Source organism: Arachis ipaensis, chromosome B2 (assembly GCF_059453495.1).
Source record: "Arachis ipaensis isolate K30076 ecotype BB chromosome B2, ASM5945349v1, whole genome shotgun sequence".
NCBI lineage: Eukaryota > Viridiplantae > Streptophyta > Magnoliopsida > Fabales > Fabaceae > Arachis > Arachis ipaensis.
Genome location: NC_142437.1, coordinates 76,703,691 through 76,722,278, shown reverse-complemented (window position 1 = coordinate 76,722,278; position 18,588 = coordinate 76,703,691). Strand labels below are relative to the sequence as shown.

The window sequence follows — 18,588 nt, the reverse complement described above, 5'->3', positions numbered from 1 at the left end:
ATATTTATAGCCGTCCACTAGTCTTATCTCATTTATAGTATAAAAGAGATAATTTTGTACGAATACAAATAACTTTATATGTTGTAAACGAAATACGTACAAAATTATCTCCAGTATAAACAAGATAAAATTTGAGAATAATTTCGGTAATAATTTTTAAAATTATTTATTTCAATAATTAATACATTTATTTAATTTATGTAAATAAAAAATCCAATAAAAGGCGTATACTTAGTGAGATTGAAAAGAAATTATTTAATTTCTGTCGGGAAAAAAATTCTACTGTTAATCATGCGGTGATGTGAAATTGCAAATTACAATGTTACCCAATACCCACACCGATTTTTTGATTCGTGGTCTCCTTGTTTTCCTCTCTCCCCCGGTCCCCCCGTGTGTAATGTGTATTGCACTATTGCTTGCTGCGCTGTCTACTCTGAGCTATAGCATCGTTTTCGGAATATTGACCATCAACGAACTTGCTCTGACCAACAGCACTTTGGTGTCAGTTTGGCTTCACTAAAATGCAGTCCAGCCCCTTGCTCCTCGAAGAACCCATCAGGATGGCTTCCATCCTCGAGCCATCAAAGCCTGTTAGTCTCTCTCTCTCTCTCTCTCTCTCTCCCTCCCCGCCTTGTTTCATTTTGTTCCTTTTTCGGATTTCTTTAGTAATGCTTGTTGATTCGCTTGTTCCGTTGTCCCTGGAGTAAAAGCAATCGTTGTATTGGGGTTAATTTCTTTGATTTCAATTACTGTTTGCTTTTCTTTTTTGTTTCTCCGAAACCATTAAGATCCTTGGAGTCAAATCTATTTGAGCATTTCATATCTCATACAGGGCATGGCTCTCCCAGTACCCATTTTTTTCATAGCTAGGAGTCGAACCTGCGATCACTAGTTTAGGAGAAGGTGTACCGGTCACTCTCACTGATCATGTGTCGGTTTGCAGTTTTCCTGATGCTGCTTTGATTAGCTAAGAAAGATGCAAATCGATAAAAGTTTCTTTTTGGGGGGAGTGTGGTTTTCATCATTTTTTCATTGTGAACCTTAATGGTCCTAGTTCTTCAAGTATTTGGAGTAAAATTGTATAGAATCGTACCGATAACAACTAATGTTCTATTTTTGACTTGACTGTAGCGTGTAGGTTTAAGTTGAATTTGGAGAGGGTGGGAGATTTGATTTATTTCTGCAGTTTTCTTTCGTTTTCTACGAGAAGTTTGTCCTTGTTCTTTTGGAGATTTTGAGTGTTTTTGTCAATCATGATGATGATTGATGTTGTTGAGATGCAATCTGCAGTGCTTTTTCCCAGCGATGACAAAGATTGTTGGCACACTCGGTCCAAAGTCGCGATCAGTCGATGTGATTTCGCAATGCCTTGAAGCTGGAATGTCTGGTATTTCAACTTGGCTGTCTGTCATCTTTGTTTAACAATTGATTTTAGTTTTTTTTTTCTTTTGTATCAATGACCCTTTTTATTTATTATTTTTCTGAAAGAACATGATTGGGTAGTATTTGGTTAGTTTGGGTTTCTGGGTTCCTATGCTGTCATATATAGTTGGTTAACTAAGAGTTAGAATGCCTAGTAGTTTTTAAAAATTCATAGCTATATAATTATAATTATATAATTATGGTTAATGTGATGTTAAAGCCAATAACTAGATTTTCTTTTATTTTGGTAAAAGAAATATGACCTATTGTTTTCTAGTGTCATATTCTTTTTCTCTTTTGGGGAAAAAACCAAGGCTCGAGGGAATTGAAATATTTATATTATTGATGTCTAAAATTAGCTCAGATTATTCATTGGTCATCTTATTGTTTTTTATCTTACCTTTTGCTAGTGGCAAGGTTTGATTTCTCATGGGGTGATCCAGAATACCATCAAGAGACATTGGAAAATTTAAAGGCTGCTATCAAAAGTACCAAAAAACTGTGTGCGGTAAACATTTGCCACCCACACACATACACATATATACTCAGGCCAATCTATGTGCTGTTTTTACTACTACATGATCAAACATATGAGATTAATTGGTCTCTCCTTTGAATGAGTGCTCTTGTTTTACATGTCCATCTTTGATATTTTTATTTTTATAATATATTGTCCCAGAAGTTCAGTCTAATATTTCACTGTCTCTGTTTATTCCCTTGTTCCTTGTAAGTTGGTCATACAATCTGCACTATAATAGGTTTTGATCTTCACCGTTCCAAGCAGGGGCGAGCTAGGTGAAATATTAGGGAGGGGCCAAAAATTAATTTTACAATTAAGTAAGACTAAAATAAAATTTTTAGAGGGCTAAACTAAACTTTGTATATAATTTATAAGAAAAAAAAAATTAAAATGGGGGTGGGGGGGGGGGGAAATGAACATTTTAACATCCTAGTGTAGGAAATGGGATGCTAGAATTCATTTGGCTCAAGTTCAAGTGCGACTATATATTAATTTTCTGAATTTACATAACATTGACCCTCTTTGAATCTAGGCATCCTAACAAATTCAGAAGTATTTAAACATCAAAATAAGACTATATGAGGACCAAAAGAATTTAAATTCAATCTCAGCAATCCCAAAAGGTAAAAAATACTGTGACAATTGCGCAGAACCTTTTACTTAATAATACTGATATAAGAAGCTAAATAATACTGAATGAATAATGAATTAATTCTTGAGGCTCGAGCTTATGTTTCTTGATACCAAGGCTTCTGTTATTGCATATCATCAAAATTTACTGTGATTTTCATTTGATAAATTTTATCCTTAGATGTACTTTCTATATGTGAAAATACTGTATAAAGATCATTTAACATAGAAATATGTACTCATTTTTATCCAATTTCAGGTTATGCTAGACACTGTGGGTCCAGAACTACAAGTTGTCAACAAAACTGAGCACCCAATTTCCCTACAAGCTGATACATTGGTTGTCTTAACGCCGGATCAAGACAAAGAAGCTACTTCAAATCTTTTACCAGTAAATTTTAATGGGCTATCAAAGGTTGGTGTACCTTTTCCATGTAACTCGTTTATTGGGGTCTGTAATATATTTGTGTTGAATATTTTACGGTGTTTGTGTGCTTGGTTCGTAATCCCTGCCTCACCTCACTTTCCTGCTGCATCATTCCCATCTGATTCCTCACCACATACCCATTAGTAATATTCGCCTTGAGGTTTCTATCACTCCCAGATCCCAAATTCTCTGAAGGCCCATGCATTTGATGTAAGTACCTAACAAGGCTGGTTGTTCAAATTATGAATAATTGACCCTGCCTATTTACTTGATAGGATAGGTGAGTTCCATTCCTCCACTCTTTGTGCTGATGACACAAGATCCTCTATGTCTTCAATGATATAAATGAACTTTTACCTTCACCTTGTCACACAACTCAAATTTCACTTTCAGTATCCTTTGTTAGGAGTTGTTTCTAACTTGGTGTTATAATCTGATGTTTCTTGAAAGAATTGAATATAATAAAATTTGAAAAAGTGTCATTTTGTTTAAAGTCCTTTGGAAGGATGCTTTAATTTATTAGTTCAAACATTCAACTGATGTACATCTTTACAAAATCTTAGGATTCAATACTTCCCATGCGTACCAAACCAGTTATCCCTAGTTAATAATAACATCCACATTGGCAGTAACATTCAAATTTATTTATATAGTTTCTTTATTTATGTTTGAATGTATAGAAATACTACTTCTCTGAAGTTCTAGTACTCAAGCAATTCAGGAAACATTTCTACTCCATATTCTTTAAAACCTCTCCTTTCTCTTTTGTGTGGGTTTGCAAATTTTGTTTTCTTATTTCTCATTTTATATTGATTATTTCTGTGTTTATGATGCTTGTCTTGACTATTGTCTCCATAATTTTGTAGGCTGTGAAGAAGGGTGATACTATTTTTATTGGTCAATACCTGTTTACAGGAAGTGAAACAACTTCTGTGTGGCTAGAGGTAATGTTGCCTTTCATGGATAAAGTTTAATATTTGATGCTTGTGCAAATAGGCATGCTTATTGTTTTTTAAAATGTTGGCATTTCTGATAGGAAAAGATGAAATAATAAGGACGAAGGTGTAAGGTTCTAGGATTTGGATAGAGAAAGCGTAGAGAAGCAGTAGTATGAATAGTCAGAATAACAAGAATAGAAATAATGTGAGAAATCACTGAAGAGGGAGTATCAATCTGATAGTCCCAACCCAGTGAATGAGTATATTGAGTAAGAGTATATGATTGTAATAGAAATGACGTTTGGCATTCAAGAGGCCAATTCTCTCCACAATTCTCTCTCTAGTCTTTTCCTACCTAAAACCAATGCTCCTCATTTCCTATTTATATCTCTCCTGTAACGAACTCCCTAAATTTGTAACTAACTCCCTAAACTCACAGAGCCTTTCTTATTCCTCTTCTCCTATATGTATATTTAAAAGGAGTAACTTCTCTATGTTGCCCCTGAACTTCTTGGCTGTCGGGGTTTGTCACAGAAGGTCTGTAGAATTTTCTTTTTATGATTAACTGAATCATAGCTGAACGGTTTTCAGCTTATATAGAAGCTGAGAGTAGCTTGTGAGGGAAGCTACAATGTGGGTAGTATGGGAAATACATTGGTAAGTTAGTTGCTGACCTATCCTAGCTGGCTGAGGCAGTTACATTGCCTCAGTTACACTCTAGATGAACTTAGAGTCACTACAGCTTCTCCTAACGTACTCTATTATGAAACAGAGAAACACATTGAAAGTGGAAAGTAAACTGGTTTTAAATAAGCATCAAATTGATGTGGGGTGTGTTATCTTGATATGAATTGATGATAATGAGTTCAATTATTTGTGGAGCATCAGAATTACTATTATTATATGTTATTTTATTATGTTATGTTAGTAGCATGTACCTGCTACTTTTTATTTATACTACTACTATTGATTAGTAATAATACTAATATTCTTACAAAGATTGTTAGATTGAAATCCATTCATTTGCCTTTGTTTATTGACTTATGCTTTAAGGCCTGACATGTTATTAGAGTTGACAAGATCAAATGGTCTTGAGTTCTATATTTGATGTTTTCATTCTTCTAACTATAAACATTAAGTTATAGCAAAATGTTAGGTGGATCTATGCATTCTCATGCAACACAATGAACTCTTGCATGATGGACCGTGTTAGATATAAAACAATTTATGTCTTTCTACTTAAGAGCATGGATTTGTGGGAGAATTGGTTCAGCCAAAGTCCAAAATTTTCTCATAGTACCTCAGGTTTAAGATTGGGTTTGTATCACTATATATATATCAAAGGGTGTCATTTGGTCCTTCATTATATCATTTAAAAATATTATGTTCTAAGTTACGAACTAGAGAGAGAGAACCGGCGGCTTGCAGCAGCGGTAAGCAGCAACGGCAAGGAGCGGCGACGAGCAACGAGTCAAAGACATTGGTGCCTGGCGCGTCAGCAAGTCAAAGAGAACACGGGAGAACGACAGAGAGGGAAGACAGAGAAGGAGGAAGTGGAGCCGGATGGTGGTGTCTAGCATGCTGCCGGTGGTTCTTTGATCGCGAATTTTTATAAACCACAAAACACCGGCAAATGCACCGGGTCGTATCAAGTAATATCTCAGGTAAGTGAGGGTCGATCCCACGAGGATTAGGATTAAGCAAGCAATGGTCAATTAACTACTCTAATCAGACAATCAAGAATAAGTGTTTCAATAATAAATAGCATGAAAACAGCAAATTTAACAAAAGCAAACAAAAATTGGTTGAGAAAGTAAGATGATAAAGATAGTTAAGGTATCAGAGATGTTCACTTCTTAGGAAAACAATCCTTATGTTTATTTATATGAGGTATGCAAAGATTAATCATGACGAATCATAAATAATCAAATTCCAATTCGTTGATAATTTAATTTCTCTTTAACTTAATTAACCGCTAATTCCTTAGTCAATTACTTAAGGAAAAGAGGTGAAGCATAATTCTGATTTAATTTCAAGTAAGATTCAAAAATAGTCTTAAGGTTGAATTATATGTCACGTATTCAAGCTAGTCCTAACAATTGAAACTCACAAGGTGTCGCACACTCTTTGAACCTATTCCTAGTGTAATAAAAAAGTAGTGTGAAAGAGTTTTCAGCTAATTCAAATATTAATTTTTTCCAAAACAATATTTAGAATCCAAAACGGAGTTAGAATGTTTCCCAACAATTCTAAATCTTTAAGGATGAAGAATGAAAACTCAATCATGAATTAAATCAAAATAAAATAGAACACTTAGATTAATAATCAATAAAAAGATGAACAGAGCTCCTAACTTTAACCAAGGAGATTAGTGGCTCATGCTTAACTTCAAAACAAAACAAATATGAAAAAATGGCCAAGGGGCAAATTCCCCGGATGTTGGATGCCCTTTTCTAAGTTCCTTAAGGACTTTATATACTAAAACTTAAAACAAAACCTAATCCTTAAATTCCAACTAATTCAAAATAAAATAAAATCAAATCAAATCTTTCACATTAAATCTTCAGCTTTGTGTCCTCCGGTTCAAGGCTTCATTGGTCCAAAGTGTGGGCTTTGAATGTTGCAAAAATTTGCTTGTGGAGACTTGGGCCAAGTGGCGTGTGAAACGCCCTCCCTTGGCATGCAAAACGCCATCTTTTTTCTTTCTTGGGAGTGCTCCCTGGTTGGCATGTGGAATGCCAATATGTGGCGTGTAAAACGCCAATAAAAATTGGCGTGTAACACGCCCAAATGGGTCTTTGAAGTCTTTGAAGTGGCCTTCTGGACGCCGGGCTTTGGTGTGTGAAACGCCACAACAAAATTCAAGTTCTGGAGGGTGGTGTTTGGCGTGCGGCCCGCCAACAAGTGGCGTTACATGCCCTTGTAATTTTTGCTCAAAAAAGGGCTTGAAGGCGTTTTGAACGTGTAACACGCCATTCCCTTATGCTTTGTTCCTTGTAAAACGCCACTGCATGCATGCTTTATTGATTTCTTTATTAGCGCCTAATGCATGCTTCACTTGAAGAACGCTAATAAACATGCATGCTTCTTTATTCATTCATTGATTTGCTTTATATATGCATGCATTCCTTTAATATATGCTTCATACTTCATTGGCCTCATTAGTTAATAATGAATGCCTTACTTGCTTCAGTTGGCGTGCTTTATTCATTGATTTGCTTTATATATGGCATGCTTCCTTGGCTTCATAGTAACGCATGCATGCATTGCTTCGTGCATTATTAATTAACTTTCATGCATGCATCCTTTAATTCACGCCACATGCATACTTTATTCATTAATTAACGCCATATGAATGCTTCATTAGTGCACATCACCAACGCCGCTTGAGAAGGCTTCATGGGCCACGCTTTCTTCAAGGGCCACGCTTTCTTCAAAGTGTATCCTAAGCTTCAAAGCGTACTTGTTTTGTGCTTTTTTTACTTTTTTTTCTATTATTTCCTACAAAATCATCAAATCAAAGGTCAAAGCAATATCCAACTTAAGCACCAAAACTCTATAATTAGGCATTTATGCATTTATTTCTTATATGAAAAAGCATAGCAAAACACAAGATGATGCCCATGCATTATTCTTCCGGCAGCAGTGCAGCCCAGAGCAGAGAGGGAGAGATATAGAAGAGAGTTTTGGGACTGTTAGAGAGGAAGAAGCTGTTTTCTGAAAAAAGGAGGCTGAGGAAGGTGAGTTGTTGCATTTAGGGTTTCATAAATTACCAAAATAATCCTCAAATTTAAAAAGAATTCCCAAAATACCTATTCTTAGCAAGAAAAGAAAGGGTTTTCCTACTAGACCTCTAAAAAACCTATTCTTAGCAACCTAGGTCACCGGAAGGGATTCCCTACTAGACCTCCAAGGAACTTGTCCTTGACAACCTAGATCAAAGGGGGAAATTGAAAGAGACTAACACACAGAATTACCTTAGGTTGGATCCTTCAATTTCCTTCATGCAACAAGCGAAGCAAATTACTCACGTTAATTGATCACACAATAAAAACGTGCTTAGAGCAACTGGGAAAAAAATTTATGGGGCCCTCTGGAAGTGTGAAATTTCCATTCTGCCCCTTTGCCTTAAAATGCCCCAATTGTCCTCTTGACATGTATCACTTAAGCAACTCCAGGGTTCAAATCCTGGGATGTAAAAGGAGCAACAATTTGGGAGGGTCGCTCAGTCTGCAGTGCCTGAATCCGGATAGTTGGCCCAAACGGCTGGATGCCTGGTGGGAGACCAAAAACATATATTGTTTTATTCCTTGTGATTTTGTGTACTTATTGCAGGTTATAACAACTATTTTCAGTTATTATAAGTTGCTTTAGCAGTTTGTTCTACAAAGACAAAGGTGACTTAGATATTGCATGTAGATGAAAATTATTTGGATCCTCATTATTTTCTCCTTGTTTGTTTCCCTTGCCTCCTCTTTTTTCACTTCTCCTTTTAAAGCTTTCTTACCATAGTATGTGCTGTCAGCATCAGATAGTTTCCATGCTTCCTATTTTCTGTTGATTCTATGGAGAGGGAAAATTATAGGGATATTGAAAGGAGCATAGTGCTGATACTTGTTCTCATAATTCTTCCTACTCTTTTACTCAATTAGTTCTGATTTCGAAATGCAGGTCAAAGATGTGGATGGTGATGATGTCACTTGTGTCATAAAAAATTCTGCTACACTTGCTGGCTCTCTTTATACTCTACATGTCTCACAAATTCGTATTGATCTTCCTACGCTTACTGATAAGGATAAGGAGGTAACTTACAAAATATTATGTGCTTAAATTAGTGAGATTCACAAGCTGATCAGGATGATATATTACTTTTGTTGCTTGCGAGTAGTGCTATACCTTTTTACCTACATAAGCTGGGAATAGGGGTAGAATTGAGTTATATATCTTTGTCAAAATCATAGATTTGTTTTACAGAATTATCTTTCAATTATTTCTGAATATTCTTTTATGTTTTATTTGAAGTTTAGATAGATTTAAAAGTGTTCTAATGGCTACAAAATAGATGTGGTAAATTATGATATCACTTCTAGTTGCTTGTGTATCTTAGTGTAATTTCACATTCATGGCTGTAAAGATACCTACAATTTTAATCTCACGTAGTCGTGTTAATCTTCTGATTTTCCATTCGCTCACTCAGGTAATAAGCACATGGGGGCTTCAGAACAATATAGACTTCTTGTCATTATCATACACTAGACATGCAGAAGATGTTCGTCATGTAAGGTCTATCCCCGCTAGGTTTTTCTTTATGATTGCCTATTTTTTTCTCCTTTATTGTTATAAGATAGGTTCAAAGGAAATAACTAAGATTTAAAACTGAGACAGATACTTAAATTTTGTCAGGATTTTGCTGCTGTATTTTACTTTGTTTCTCTTATGATAATTGACTTTTGTTCTATTGACTTGTTATGAACGCATTAAGAATAACTTGATGGTGATGCCGATTGCATATTTGTGTATAGATTATGATTTCTGCTTATTAATGATGAATATGTGCTTAATTGTAGATATAGCATTGTTGTATAAAATGTTTATCCCCCCCCCCCCCCCTCCCAAAAACAAAACTAAGAAAAAGAACATAAAAGAATGTCATTAAGACGGGGAATGGAATAATACAAGAAGGGAGGACAAGAGATCCTCTGAAGTCTCTGAACAAAAGCTTAGTGGAAGTGTAGATTCCAATCTCTCAATGTGCCTAAGAGGGAAAACCCTAAAACCATCAAGAGTTTTACACTAGACATAATAGAAGTGTCTAATTCTATCTCACAGAATTTGCTTATTTGAAAATCTATCATTAAAGGAGCATGAATTGCACTACAACCCGGTGTCCAAATAGTAGCATATATTGCACAATACCACAGGTTGTCTCTTTCTTTCCCCCTAAACCAACAAATTTAATCAACAAAGCTTATCATAAGGTTGCGAGGCAGAACCAACACTCACCAAAGACACCAAAGTATTCCATAAAGAGCCATAGGACAGGGCAAACAAGATATGAAAGTGTATCCGATTTTGTCCCACACATAAAACACATCAGTGGAGATATCCTTATGCAGCCTTTGAACCTGTAAATTGTCATTGGTATTAATTTTGTTAAGCACAACTGTCGAGATAAAGGGTTTGACTTTAGAGGGAGCTTTGGATCTTAGTGATTTAGAAAGGGAGAGGATTGAGTTCTGAAATCTGATATTGTTGAACTAATGAGTCACAGTGTACATTAATTGATGTATTTATATGCAGTGAGTAGTTGCTGCTGCACATTACTCTATCTAATTGATAAGCTGTGGGAACAAGGGATATCTTGCACTGTTACATGGCTTATCCCTTTAGGTGTTAATCTAAAATATTTTTCTGTTATTAACTAAAATTGAAAGATACACAAATATAGGCTCGAGTTCATTGAACCTGAACATAAATAATAAGCTCTAGGTCGGTGGAATCCTTTGGTTTTTTCATAATGGAATTAGCTTATGTGCCAATAATTTTCAATTCTGCAGGCTCGTGAGTTTCTCTCTAAATTCGGTGACCTCAAACAGACACAAATTTTTGCAAAGATTGAAAATATAGAGGTGAGGCACTTTAAGATCATTTGAACATTTTACTTTCCACCCAAATAGACAATAATAATTGTTGAAGACCCTTGGCGTATAGTCAAGATATTGCTTTGGAAGTCTCATCTTTCTGTTTTCTACTCTTTAGGGATTGACTCATTTTGATGAGATATTGAGAGAAGCTGATGGTATAATCCTCTCACGTGGAAATTTGGGGATAGATCTGCCACCAGAGAAGGTTAGCTTTTTCGTGTATAGAAAAACCAGAATTTAAAATTCTTTCATGTGATTGTTGTCATTGTAGTATGCCTTTTGTAGCTGTTTATAGTGCTTATAGTACATTTTACTGGACTATTACAAATGTCTATACATTTGGCAGGTGTTTTTATTCCAAAAGGCTGCTATTTACAAGTGCAACATGGCTGGAAAGCCGGCTGTTGTTACACGTGTCGTGGACACTATGACTGATAATCTAAGACCTACCCGTGCTGAAGCAACTGATGTTGCCAACGCTGTGTTGGATGGTAAGTTTTATTTTACAAATATATCCCTTTCATGATGTGCTATAGTTTTATTGTTAGATTTAGCAAATTCTGCCTGTGGCCTAGACACTGGGATTAGATACAATGATATTATCTGTTTCTTCAGTATTTCTTTTAGTTCTGGGTTTATCACATTATAAATAAGTATGCAATTCACCTTCATCTTAAATATGTTTTCTTTTCTCCTTTTTAATTCTCAGGCAGTGATGCAATTGTTCTTGGGGCAGAGACCCTACGAGGATTATACCCAGTGGAGACTATTTCCACTGTTGGGAAAATTTGTTCCGAGGTAGGTTTGTGCTTTTTATTGTAAACAACATTCCTACTACACTTATACAGTTATATACCAAATTTCCATGTCACTTTTCAGTTCTTAAAGATCAAGTTCACTTTTAGGTAGTCTGATGAAATTTCCATTTGTGATATTTTAGGAGTCGTCCTATTGTCTACCAAACATTTTTTCTTTTACCTTTTTCCTGCCTTTTACAAAATTTTTATTGAGAAATCAAACCTCAATTTGGTGTTATTCATGATTTAGGTGGTGCTAATGCTAGGGAATATTTGTCTAACGAGTTCCTAGATATTATGACATCCCATGGCATTCTTTATCGACTTTCTTGTGCTTATACTCCTTGGCAAGGAAAGGTTGTTGAACACAAAACCCATCACCCCACTGAAGCAGCTTGAAGTCCTCTATTTATAGTGGTGTCTTTTCTGCTTTATTTTTTGGTTGGGGTTGCAGTTCCAGGTGGAGGTTGAGATGGGTAGGATGGTGTTCTTGCTGCCACATTGGTTATTGTTGATGGAAATATCTTAGTAGGGTGGGGTCCTAATGATGCTATTGCTTGTTGCCAAATGTCACACCCAAATATTCAGTTTGGAACTTTGGATTGTGTCAATGCCTTCTCCAGTGCCAAGATGGCCTCTATTGAACTATCTTTGGCCACAGTATCAGTTGGATATTAAGAATGCCTTATTCATTGGAGACTTGAAGAAAAAGTCTATACAGAGCAACTTACGTCTTTTCCAAGATACCAAATTATCTCCTTGAAAAACTCATTATCTTGAGATAGAGTGTCTATTTGAAGGAAAACTTTGACACTTTTAACCAGATACGTCCATATGGCTTTTATTTTCTTAGAGAAATCCTTTAACTTGACGCCATTTTGATCTGATGAAAGCTGTATTAATCCTATACTTATCCTTGAAAAAGGATTTGTTTTGATAAAATACATCTAGAAGAGGAATGTTATTCGGAGTCCGAGAGAGGTGGGACTATATCCCCATGGGAGCATACATAAATCATAAATGTAGATTATACAAGATTGGTTATTGAGAGGAGCCAATTCTGTGGCATTTGAATACTTGTTGTAAATCTAGTGACTTTGAGGAGTAAAATCAAGTGCCGAGACAGAATTTTAGCCTTTTAGGCCACAGCATTTGGAATTTGTGAACTATGTTTGATTTTCAGATAACTTGATAATAAATTGCAACTACCTCTATAAAATTATTTCTTAACAACAAATCTGCTATTAGTGTTGCTTATCTCTGTTCAATGAGGCAGCATAGAACTGATAGGAACCTAGAGAAAACTGGGCTAATTATAGTGGGCTCTACGTGTAACTAACTGCTGTGGTGGCATAGTATGTAGAAAGAGTGAACGTGCAAAGGGTATATGCTGTAAGGGGAAGCATCTTAGGCTACTGGGAGAGATTGAGCACTCAACTGGAAGATGTAATTGTTCTTTTATGTCTGCAATTATCACATTGCTGGATGTGTTTTCTTGCCGAAACAATCCATTCAACAACTTCTGCTATCTTTTATTTTAAAGTTGATAGTGGTCTCCCAAAAGATTTAGGATAATGTTTTAACTACTCTGTTTTCTGCGTTTAAATCTGTAGAAAGATCAAAATGCCTAGAAAGAGAGAGATGCTAATTGAAGCTGCAACTGGTTTGAATATTTTGTCTAGAAATAGTTTGGAGGATATCTGCTCAAGTCCTTTTTTATGAATAAGTTGTGTGGAGGATGTTTAATAATACTAGTTTTAGGTATTAAAGTAAAAGAAGGATATACTGTGTTTTGTTAAATATATTCCATTTCAAGTGGGAAAAGATTTATAAATTAGATCTGGAATTCATATTTGGCACCAGAAACATTTAATATATCATTTAAATATAGTTCTGATAGTCAGAATACTTTCTAATTCCAAACCATAGAGTTGGTCTTAACAAGCTGCTCATTTGCAGGCAGAGAAAGTTTACAATCAAGATTTGTATTTCAAGAAGACTGTCAGATATGTAGGAGAGCCAATGAGCCATATGGAATCAATAGCTTCCTCTGCGGTATTACTCGCTCTTCCATTACTTAGGTTTTCAGTATTTTGTTTATTTGTTGAACTGTGCTACGTCTATTCAATTTCTTTGGAGATAATATTTACCCATGAAATAGTAATCAATTTCTATATGCTTGGTGCGGTTCATGAAAGAGTAGATTAGAGGTGATGTGCAAGGCAGCTTGATTATTGCAAATGAGTTCATGGTCACAATCTCACAAAAGGTTTCAAGTCTTGAATGCCGGAATAAGCTGGCGTTTACCTTGGCCTCTTGTAAATCCATTTGGTTAAACACCTTAGGCTATGTTTGGTTACTATTCATGTCCATAGGAGACATTTCCATAGGCTCCTTGAAATAATACTAATAATATTACAATTTAATTTGGATTCCATTTCCTATAAATTAGGAAAATCATACTAAATATTTGGGGTCATTATAATCATGTTATTTTTCACTGTAGCTGCATGCATGTATATGGCAGCCATGGTGCAACTGAGACACAAGGAGTTTTACACTTATGCTTCTCTCTTGTCTTAACTCTCACCACTAAGTTTGTTGTCACTTTTTTGAGAGAGAATTCTATTGTCAGTATTGTGAGACCCTGCTAATGCTTTTTCAAACTCTAATACTCAGCCTACAGAAATTTATACTACAGCAAAGGTCCCCGGGTCAACTATACTTTTAGCAAACTTGGTACATATTATATTATTAGGAGCACGGATATGTTGAATGGTGACGACAATGAGTTTTTCTGTTTCTGGGGTTTTTTGGGGGGGGGGGGGGGGGGGCATTCAACTTTTGCTGCCTCATGTGCTGCCCTGAAAAGTGGAGTTTGGGAGAATTTCATGTGATGTGATATGTAGCAGGTGTTGAGAGAGCAGAGAACAGATAGGAAATTAATTATGGGGAATATGATGGAATAGAGAGATCTCTCAAAGTGCCTCCATTTTGATTGTTCCATTTCTTTAATTTTTTTCTATATCAAGGTTTTTACTTGATATCACATACTAATGTTGCTGTTGAGACCATAATAAAGAACATTTTCTCATCATTATATTCTTTTGTCTGTTACCAGTTTCTGTTGGAGGAGCCTTAGTATTCTACATATATAATATATCATGTGCATATCTCGTTAATAGCATTTGTGTATATATATGAATGCATCAATTTTGAGTAATTTTACTGGGGATTATTGTGTCTTTTCCTCAGGGCATATATATATATATATAAAAAATAAGTCTGATTATAACATAAACAGAATTTGCTCAGGAGATAGAATTCATCCAAGAACACTAGTATTCAAGTAAATTAATATCCTTGTACATGCAGGTTCGGGCAGCAATCAAGGTTAAGGCATCTGTTATTATATGCTTCACCTCTTCTGGAAGGGCTGCAAGGTTTTATTATATCTGTTTTTATAACTTTGTTAAAATAATTTTATCATCTTTTGTTCATTATACCTTGTTGTTATCAAATAAACTATCTTATAACATCCTTATTGTATCATACTACTGTCTTTGGTGATCTTTGATACTGGTTTTTCATATTCCCTTATTGCTAGAGAATTTGTTTCTATTAGTTGGCCGGGATGATACTGCTCTCGTGAACTTTTTTTTTTTTTTTTAATATAGCGGGATATTATGACTAATGTGATTAATTTTTTCAATATTTTTGCTCAAATTTCTCTGCAATTGTATCTTAAGAATTGTAAAAGTCACCCTCCTTTGCCAACCACTGGAAAGAATTCGGGGAGCAAAACCCTTTCCCATCAGAAACAACTGCTCTTCTCGCGTACCAAGTATTGTAATCAATTCTTCCACTAATTGTTTGGCTTCAGTTATGCACTGAGTAGCTTTGCGACAGTGTTTTCTGGTAACCGAAGGTTGTGCCACTGGCTAGGGCGTGTGACTATAAGGGTTAAACATGTGTCCAGTGGTCTATGTTATAAGGCAGAGTTGTGTATGTGCTCATTAAGTCTTTCTTTGATGAGTTTTGTTGTTTCGTTTGAAAAATTTGTGTTAAGGATAGGGAGGTATGCTCTGGTGATTTCAAAGTAATTTGGTGTTGGTTGTTCAGTGTTGGACATGGCAACAAAACTGACACTGCCACTGCAGACATGTGTCAGAGGCATGTTGCCAGGTCCTGCTGTGTGCTGCTTCAACATTTATGGTCAAAATCCCCGACACACTACACACACAGCTGCTTCTATAGTTACCACTTTGTAGGCACTGAGATGAGATCCAACTGTACCTAGGACCAAATCCTTTTTCCTAAGCATGTCCTTCCTCCGAACATCATTTGCGTGTTTCTTTCCGAGGCCACCCTGATAGTTACTCACCATCTTTTTTCTCATTTCACTGCAATAATAGATATATTAGAGTTCTTAGAATGTGAGAGATAGAAGAGAGAAATCAGAGGGAAAGAGAATACAGAGAAAAAACTTAATCGTTTATTCTCTGTGAGCACTGAAGAGTGCTTTGATACAACGCACAGTGGCTTGCTTAGCAAGCTAATCCCCAAGGGTTAGAACTGTCTTTTCTCTACTTACGTTAGTTACCCTAGCTGATTTTCTAACTAATTCCTATGGAGCTATCACTGGCTTACTCTATGGTGATCACTCAATTTCCCTCTGCATACCCCTTAATAATATTGGCCTTGGGTTTTCTATTGGCTTACTCAGTGCACTGTATTGCTTTGTTTATTTTACAGTGTCTCATATCAATATATTGTCAAATAATTTATAGTATCTATTTTTCCCCCTTAAAATTTCCCCTTTAAAATCCATAATCTCAATGTTTATTAGTATTTGCTTATTGTGTTGATAGTTTCTGAATGGCCATCTTTTGATGAAATTCATCAGATGATATTGATCTCCCCTAATAACCTTCTTAGGGGAGTCTTATGTGTAAATTTTACCAAGTACAAAGACACCAAGTGTATTTTACCTAAATCTTTGGGAAGATCAAAGTATGTTTTTAGAACGATTCTATTTTGATGACTGACATTGTAAAAGGTTTTATGTTATCATCTAATCCAATTCATTGGTTTAGATAATCAAATTCGAAGTCTTTTACACTAACAATGAGGGGAGTCGGGTTGAATTTTGTCCAATTTCAGCAGAGATCAGTGTAATTTGCCAGTTTATCTAGGCTGTTAACAGTTGCATGGTATTTTCTTCATTTTTAATATCTTGCAAGCCTATAGTTTTTGAGAATATGATGATCCGTGACTGAGCAGGTTAATTGCAAAGTACCGGCCAACCATGCCTGTAATATCTGTTGTCATTCCTCAACTAAAGACAAATCAACTCCGATGGACTTTCACCGGAGGTTTTCAGGTACTTTTTATAAGGGTGTAACACTTGTTGATTCATTAAGAATATTTTATAAGGAAACAACATTAAATCCACTCTGACTTGACACATCCTTTGGTGATTCATTTGTAGGCAAGACAATCACTTATTATTAGAGGCCTTTTTCCTATGCTAGCAGATCCACGTCATCCAGTAAGAATAATTAATCTTGATTATTCATATTTTATATGTATAGAAGATGAAAATTTGATTTAAAAAATAGGGATGAGAATGATATTCATCTGGGCAGGGACATATCTCATCCTAGATGTACAAAATTATCCCTAGTTCGTGAATTGAATATGTTAAAAGCATAGTATATAAGCATGGAATATTGTTAGCATCATTTTGGTATCACGTGAAAGGAATCATAGTATTATTCCTAGTATGTACACACTTAGGGCCAATTTTATCTTGTTACTATTAAATACCAATAATTGACCAAGATACATGTTACTTATGGTAGCGTTTGTTTTGAGGTACTGAGACAGAGACTGAGAGACTGAGACTCAGTATCGTGTTTGTTAGTTCAGAGACTGGTACTAAAATTTCTGTCTGTCTCTAAAATTTCAGTATTTCAGTACCTCCAAAAAGTAGGGACACAGGGGACTAAAATTTTTAGAGATGGAGACTGAAACTTTAATAACATTTTATACCTAAAATACTTTCATTTCAATTAATTAATTCCAATTTTACCCTTTGTGCAAATTAAATTAGAGTTTCATTCTTGTTTCAATTCCTGTCTCCCATTTTGCACCAAACAGAATACTGAGATTTATTTCAATTCCTGTCTCTTAGTCTCTGTCTCTCAGTCTCAGTCTTTCCGTTTCTGTCTCTCCACCAAATGCTACCTATAAGAACTTGAACTTGTTTGTATTGTGGCTGTAGGCTGAATCTAAAAGTGCAACAAATGAATCAATCCTCAAGGTTGCTTTAGACCACGGCAAGGCCTGCGGTATCGTAAAGCCACATGATCGTATTGTTGTTTGCCAGAAAGTTGGCGACTCGTCAGTGGTGAAGATTATTGAGCTCGAAGATTAGAAACCTCATAATTTTGAAGGATGTATTGAGATATCGCTTGTACTTGTTTTATTTTGCTTTCCATCGATGTATAACTAATAAGCCTAAAGGTATGTAATGTTCAAGTAACCTCCAAATGCATCCTACAAACTTGACTGATTATTTAAGGATTTAGAGTTGCTTTGCAGCATCACCTATGTCGTATTTTGTATTCCCCACTTATCTGCAATAAATAACAAATCAGCAATGTTCAGTGAGTACCATGTACATAGACGTAGCTAAAATTCTGTTTTACTGGGGTTCTGATTTCCTATCAACTAAGGTGTCCTGGACGATTATCAAAGGTTCAAGATCTTGTTCTGGAAGTAAAACCAATTCTTCTTTATGGGTGCTAGTCAAAGAAGTACATCAAAGTTCAGAATTTGTCATGAAAAAGAAGTAAATTTGACAGTTATAAACAAAGAATACAACTTTCTGGAAATAATAACTTGAAATAAAATTAGACTTTACAGAAATCCAAAGCGTTTGACGAAGTATAATCTTTACAGACATTTGAAGATTCAACTACAATGAAAGAGTAACAAGAAATAAAAGAAAAAACTTTGTAGTATTGTGATAAAGATGATGATGTGGATGTCTATTCATTATGGACGTCTCACATTTTCAAAAGTGAATAATATTAAAGAGGTATTGAAAAAGCAAATATTTTACCTCCACAAATTGTGAAATATAGTTTTACATATGTACATATAGAAACAATAAAATATTCCTCTCTTCATATATATAAACTTT

The 18,588-nt window shown here is 35.3% G+C and overlaps 1 protein-coding gene across 2 annotated transcripts; it reads left to right on the top strand.

The window, feature by feature from the left end:
• Positions 1–287: 287 nt before the first annotated feature.
• Positions 288–18,053, top strand: LOC107612980 (pyruvate kinase 1, cytosolic). 2 transcript variants are annotated; one of them, XM_088506408.1, is made up of 16 exons: positions 288–590; positions 1,291–1,387; positions 1,833–1,930; positions 2,832–2,987; positions 3,866–3,943; positions 8,609–8,740; positions 9,135–9,215; positions 10,495–10,566; positions 10,697–10,786; positions 10,928–11,072; positions 11,291–11,379; positions 13,338–13,433; positions 14,754–14,821; positions 16,662–16,761; positions 16,870–16,929; positions 17,665–18,053. In XM_088506408.1, the coding sequence occupies exons 1-16, from the start codon at positions 522–524 to the stop codon at positions 17,815–17,817; spliced, it is 1,584 nt and encodes a 527-aa protein (XP_088362534.1). In that variant the 5' UTR covers positions 288–521; the 3' UTR covers positions 17,818–18,053. The 2 variants fall into 2 exon arrangements, 1 of the variants encoding a protein (XP_088362534.1); XR_015905462.1 differs by having other exon boundaries at positions 356–590; positions 14,754–14,960; positions 15,400–16,761.
• The last annotated feature ends 535 nt before the right edge of the window (positions 18,054–18,588 follow it).

Excerpts from the sequence above, each read along its gene's own strand:
- LOC107612980 (XM_088506408.1), top strand. The coding sequence starts at position 522 with ATGCAGTCCAGCCCCTTGCTCCTCGAAGAACCCATCAGGATGGCTTCC. Across the intron at positions 1,388-1,832 it reads CCTTGAAGCTGGAATGTCTG|TGGCAAGGTTTGATTTCTCA; the intron begins GTATTTCAACTT and ends ACCTTTTGCTAG. Across the intron at positions 9,216-10,494 it reads ATGCAGAAGATGTTCGTCAT|GCTCGTGAGTTTCTCTCTAA; the intron begins GTAAGGTCTATC and ends TCAATTCTGCAG.